The sequence below is a fragment of the Chrysochloris asiatica genome, unplaced genomic scaffold (assembly GCF_000296735.1).
Source record: "Chrysochloris asiatica unplaced genomic scaffold, ChrAsi1.0 scaffold00215, whole genome shotgun sequence".
Classification (NCBI taxonomy): Eukaryota; Metazoa; Chordata; class Mammalia; order Afrosoricida; family Chrysochloridae; genus Chrysochloris; species Chrysochloris asiatica.
In genome coordinates, this window is record NW_006408733.1 from 3,820,467 (window position 1) to 3,826,620 (window position 6,154).

A 6,154-nucleotide genomic window follows, 5' to 3' on the forward strand; every position below is an offset into this window, starting at 1 on the left:
CTCCCAGTATAAAACACCCACCTCCCTACCAGACCCCCATCAGGGTCAGCATGGCCCAGAACAGGTCTATTTCCCCCTCAGAGCATAGCCCACTTTGTGGTCCCTCTAAGGCAAAGATCCCGAGTTTCTGGTTCCTTGTGCATGTGTAGGAGGGCAGCAACCCATGAGGTAAGATCCTGGGGTGGTCCCTGGCTGAAGGGTGCAGGGTTGGTGGGCTGGCTCGCCTCACTTCTAGGCCTGCTCTCAGCACTCAAAAGGGATGTGGAGCAGAAAATTTCTGAGGTGATCTTTGAAGTTTTTGAAGGTGACAGTCTGGTTTATACAAGCAGTTTCCTTTAAAGATAAAACAAAACAAAACAATACTTGAATCCTAGACATAAGAGAGTAGCACAGGGACACATCAGCAGGTTTCTACACTGCCTCCTAGAACTCAGAGACCAGAAGGCCCGTTCCACTATCCTGGGTCTGTGTCAACCAAGGGGTAAATAGCTCTACCAACGACAAGTGGGGCCAGGGGCATGACCAGGTGCCAGTATCTAGCAGCATCCTCCCTCCCCATCCCTCAGCCTGAGTCTGGTCTGCTAGGCATCCAAACCAGGACCTCTTTTATCACTGGTCAGAGCAAACTAACCAGGCTGAAGCCATGCCAATGCCCTGAGGGACAAGACTGTTGGGGCCTTGCCTATTCTAGTCATGCAGGCCACAGAAAAGCCCTGTTGGGAGGTGGCCCAACATTTCCTCTGTACTAGGCCAGGCTCTGAGTCTCCATGGGTTTGCCTCACCTCTGTCTGACCTGATTGATTAATAATGACAATGACAGTAGCATTAAGGAATGCAGCAGCTCCCCGCTAGGGAGCACTATGGGCATCCCAGCTCAGTGGCTTTATCTCCCAGTGATAGAAGTGGGTTGTTCCTTTTCTGGAGGACAAATCATTAGAAATCTGTCTAGACAGAAATCCTCTGGAACCACTCAGAGGACACATCCCAGATACCCCACCCTCCTTGAATGAGACTTTTCTCCCTGGGGTCCAGCAGTCGGGTGGACGCCCTAGCATGGGCACTTACTGGGATTTCTGGGCAGTGAGTCTTGTAGTATTCGGCCATTATGTTCAGGAGGCCCTCGAGGCTGGTGAGACTACCCCGCAAGCCCTGCTTGTACAGGTGCAGACGGGTCTGCAGGCATGTTAGTGTCTATAAGAAATGTCCATTCTTAGTGAGCAGTAGCCAAGTGCCCTCCCACTGTTCCTTCCTGTTCCCATTCCCATCTCCATCCCTGAGAGCTGGACCTGGAAGGGGCAGAATATAATTCCTGATGAGACTCATTATGGGTCTCATCATACACATTGCCCTGTCTACTGCAGGCAAGCGTTTGGACCCTCCTTATCACCTAGGATCAGCACAATCACAGCCCCTTAGCTTGGCAACTCGAGTGGGTCCCAACAACCAGGGAAGAAGGTCAATTCCTACTGCCCATCATTCTGGGAGGAGGGGACAGAACAAGTCACTGACTGGACCTGCTTCTAAAGCAAGGGTTGTTCCTGAAGCCCCTCAGTGCCCCTCTGAAGTCAGTGCCTTGGGCCTTGGGGCAGAGAGTGTTCTTATGAAATAACCCCAGCTCACCCGCCTAGCCCCTGGATCTGCCTGTGTGCTACATCTGCTTGTGGTTGCTCAGCTGATAAGGAGCACACGCACGTGACTGCTACTGGGCAGGGCCAGCACTCTTTTGCATACCAGAACACTGCCCCCCTGTCCTGACAACCAGCTCCTCATAGGGCCCATCTAAAAGGGAGCAGCCCCCAAGAGCAGAGGCCCCTGGGAAGGTGTGTCAGAAAAAAAGGCTCTTACCTGAGGGTTAACCCTTCCTGCCACGACCTTTACTGTTTCCTGTAGGAAAAACAAAAGTCATGTTATCCAGTTGATAGGCAGGGATAAGGCCACCAGATACAGGTCGCCCAGACACAGGTCTGCGATGCCCCACTCACTCACCGTCAAAGCATCAGTGTCTTTACTGTCATTCAGGAGACGTTCGGCTTCGAAGATGGCCTTAATGTGCCTTGAGGGCTGGGTGACAGGGTTGTCTGTGGGTGCAGAGATGCTGCAGGCCACAATAGCCAGGAGAAGTAAGTTCCGAAGCCACATCCTCTAAGGACTTTAGCCTTTCTCTCTGAGTGCTGGGCTCACTGGCAAAAGAGTTCTTATATACACAGTTAGAGGAAATGATTAATGGTGACCACAAAACGCTAGGGAGGTGGGGGAACTACCTGAACTGTGGAATCTCCTGGTCCTTATCAGCTACACATGGGAACCTTGAGCCTTTCCTCCAGGTGGTCAGGCTCTGGGGTTTTCATTAATAAACCTTTCCAAGAACCTGCAGCCCACCTTCTTAAGCCCTCTCCAGCCCTCCCTCAATAGTCTGACTAGCCTGCAGCTATCCCTCCCTCTGAGTGGCTTCTAGGCACAACTTGGACTTTCTGGCAGGGCTTGGGAGGCACCTGATCAGGCTCTGAGACGCAGTCCCCAGATAGCCCTGTGCCAAGGTACCCCAGGAGACCTTTAGGTCTCTGCCCACCCTGGTGCCCATTCACACCCTGTTCTTCCCCTTCTGCTCCCAGAGCCCATTCCTCTGGCCATTGTGAAGGACTTGAGTATGAGGAGCCTGCCCCACTATCAATGTAGGAAAAGGCTAGCTGACTGGTCGAGTCATGCAACAGCTCTCCACAGCTCTCACCTAAGTGCTTTGCCCAGTCCGGGACCCCTGCCCCACAGACCCTGTGAACAGAAGCAATGGCAACTGATTGCATGTCCAGCCAGTGACGTTGCAGACAGTTCCTTCGTGGCATGATATCATCTGACAACAACAGTCCAGGTTTATAAAACCATATTCAACCCCATGGCTGCAGCAGAGGGGCCCTCAGCTAGAACCATTCAGGGTCCTGAGTTCAAATCCTTATCCAGAACCACCTTTGAGTGAACCTTCCCTCTGAGCTATATGAGCCTGAAGCCCGTGCCTCACCTGTCTTTGCAGGACAGGCTGCCCTCTGAAGTAGGCACTGAAGCTCCCAACTAGAGCACTGGCCATCTCCAGGAATTTTAGCTGGCTGCAGGGTTGTAGCTCTATGCACACCATGTACCTGGGACAGCAGCTTCTCAAGCGAGATCTTCCAAACTCAGCTTCTTACAGGGCCCCATCGTCACTCCACTCTACCACCAGCTCCAGAGACCTTTCTGTGGAAGCAGGAACTGCTCTTGGAAAAACCACCAGCTCTCCAAGGGCTGATAAGTGTTTGATTTTTCACAATGGGGTTTGGAGAGGGCAGCACGAGTTTGTTTGCAAAAGGATTGGGCTCAAGTTGTGCCATGCCATGAGTTTCATGTTCTCATGTGCCAGTGTGATTGGATGTGTCTGTATATACAAGTTTATTGGTGAGGGGGAAGGTGGGAGGTTGATTTACATGGGAGTGCATCCATGAGAGTCCCTGTCCTTCAAAGTCTGAGAAAACCTTCCCAGGTGATTATTCTGAGCATGTCCAGACTCTGGCCCTTCCTCCACCTTTCTTGTAAGGCCTCTACTGAGTCCCTTCTAGGAACGCTTAGGAGACATGACAGCTTGGAATGGGAGCCAAGATGGGGACAAGGAAACTGTATGCAAATGTCACAGTGAGTGGATTCGGAGGAATATGTCAGCATACTGGGTCTACTTCAGGCGGGGCTGTGAAGTTAAGGGGTGGAGTGAGGACTACAGGCCAGAAAGATAAAGAACTGGTAAGCTCACTCTGAAATAGCAGGTCACTTTCCTACCCAAAATAACTCAGACAGTTAGTTCAATTGGAGAGAAAGTGGACAGACCCTCCCGTAACCCTCACATCTGGTCGTTGAGGCTCAGTCTGGTGAGGGAGACAGACAAAAATGAACCCTCCATTTTGTGGCCAGGATGGGATGGGGGAAGTTCAAGCTAAGGGATCTCAAGGAACCACTCCCCAGTATGGGAGTCTTTGGGGACCAGGAGATTTCTGGGAGATGCTACCTCCCAGCAGAGGATAAATGGGCAAATAGAAGGCAGGTGCGTAAGTTGGTTATGGGATGGGAGGGAGGAAACAGAAAGGAGAGTGGATAGTGTCCCAAGCACAGAGAACCACAGAGGCAAAGGCCTAGAGATAGGGTAGAGAATAACGTGACTCCTCATTCAGGACAGCCAACTTGTGGCGATGTTGAGAAGAGAGTCTATGGGACAATGATTAGTTTGAACTTGGCCCAATCTGGATATCGTAGTAATAGTGACATTGACTACTTGACTAGGATTTTAGGAAAAAGTATGGAAGGAGAAGGCACTTTCTAGAGAGATTTATGGATAGACTCTTGATAGCACTTGGTGATAGATTGGGCTCATTAATTCATTCAATATTTATTGAGCACCTACTATGTTCCTAACAGGGGAAAGAGATCAAGGATGACTGAAAACAGACAGGGACTTGCCTCTGTAGCCCCATTGATGGAGGAGTGAGATTAATCTATTCGCCCACCCCCAAAAGTGTCATTTTGAATGTAAATGAGTAAAAGGAATTAGAGCCACTGACCAGGTGTCCAAGATGGGGATCAATGTCTACAAGGTATAAGGGTCCATGGGAAGATTCAGAGCTTAAAGGACTGCCTACACAAGAGACAGACATAGGTCTGGTCCATGTCTATGCAACAGCTAAGCACGCAAAAGTCAGAGGGCCACAGGACAGCTATATTTAAGGGCCAGTGGACTCAGTAGCTAGATGGTAGACTGGCCAGTGGCCAAGGGCCTTATGAAGGCAGAGAGAAGGGACAAACAGGATCTACAGGGAGAAATCTACACCGATGTGGTCTGTGGGAGCAGTCAGCATGAACAGGAGAGATTCCATGGGTTTGGTGATAAGATTCATGAGCAACCACACATCTTTCTCCTGGAAAGATGACATCAGGGCTGAGGCCATGACACGGGCAGGCATCCCTAGATTGTACCGCATGGAAAGAGCAGCGATAGCATCTAGTGACCGCAATGACTCAAGGCCACAGCAGGGGCTCTGATGGGCAGGTGTGACTCCTCTTTGCTCTCTCCCCACAGTGCCAAGAGAAAACCCTCTGGAAGGAGTTTCCTATGAGTCTCCTTCCCACAACTCTGGAGGAAATGGCTTGGGGCCACCTGGGGGTCCTTATTGAAAAAGGAAGTTGTGAAAGGAAATGGGCCTCAGAGTCTCTCCCATTCCATGGGATCTCTGCACAGGTATGTCAATTAATCTGACTTGTCCTATGCCTGCCATCCTGGGGTGGGAGGGTCCTTGTCCTTACTGGGGACCTGAGGCCCAGTGGTCAGTGGCTAGCTCAGTCTACATGATCACTAATGACAGAGTAAAGATTTGAATGCACATCTATTCCTGATGTTTTCTAGTTTCTTGGGGTCAGGAAGTCAGAAAGTTCTGGTCACTTACTTGGACCAGCAGAGGTATGGACCCAGCATGCTTGCTTCCCTTGGGGCATATGCAAAAGGAGACTTCTGTCAGGTGTTGGCAGGGAGGCTGGGTTGGCCTGAAACTGTCCCAGGGAAGCCCTGGAAACTGAAGGGCAGAATTTCCCCCATCAGATCCTGCTGTCTAGGCACCTCTGTGCCCCAGTCTTGAGCTTTTGTGTCAATTCTGCCGCCACTGGTTCCCATGTAGCTTTGGAAAGTCCCTCCTTGAGCTTCAGCGCCCTCATCTGTGCAATGTGTTTAATTCTGGCTACCACACAAAGGAAACTTTTGACTGCTGCAGGAAACTCTGTAGGAAAATCCTCCCAGGGAAGAGGCAGCATTTCAAAAATGTCCCCATCTTGACAGGTCTCTAAAGCCCAAACTGGACAGAGGGGGCCCAGTCTTGCTGGAATTTTCAAGATCAGCTGTCCATTACCCAGCCCTAACCTCAGGGAGTGCCATCCCAGATAGATGTGGTAAGGTGGAGAACTAGGTCCCCACTCAGTGTCAGGCTCATGGGATCCTAATGTACAAGGAGTCCAGGAGCTCGTCCTTCCATGAGAAGGAATTCTTGTCACTCCAGGTCATGCCAGACCTAGAGCAGCCTCTGTGGACTTTGTGGTCTTAGCTCCAGGCTAAGTCCTCCTGCAATTCCTGTCTAGGTCCCCAGAAAGGCATGTC

General features: G+C 50.8%; 1 protein-coding gene across 1 annotated transcript; it reads right to left on the reverse strand.

Annotated features, from left to right (window-relative positions):
• Window positions 1-243: 243 nt before the first annotated feature.
• Window positions 244-2,139, reverse strand: CSF2 (colony stimulating factor 2 (granulocyte-macrophage)). Its single transcript, XM_006872930.1, has 4 exons — window positions 1,987-2,139; window positions 1,846-1,884; window positions 1,066-1,191; window positions 244-333 (listed from the first exon to the last, which is right to left on the reverse strand). The coding sequence occupies exons 1-4, from the start codon at window positions 2,137-2,139 to the stop codon at window positions 244-246; spliced, it is 408 nt and encodes a 135-aa protein (XP_006872992.1).
• Between the last annotated feature and the right edge of the window lie 4,015 nt (window positions 2,140-6,154).

Coding starts and splice junctions, on each gene's coding strand:
- CSF2 (XM_006872930.1), bottom strand. CDS start 2,139: ATGTGGCTTCGGAACTTACTTCTCCTGGCTATTGTGGCCTGCAGCATC. Junction 1,192..1,845: donor CAGGAAGGGTTAACCCTCAG/GTAAGAGCCTTT, acceptor CATTTCTTATAG/ACACTAACATGCCTGCAGAC. Junction 334..1,065: donor CTCACTGCCCAGAAATCCCA/GTAAGTGCCCAT, acceptor TTATCTTTAAAG/GAAACTGCTTGTATAAACCA.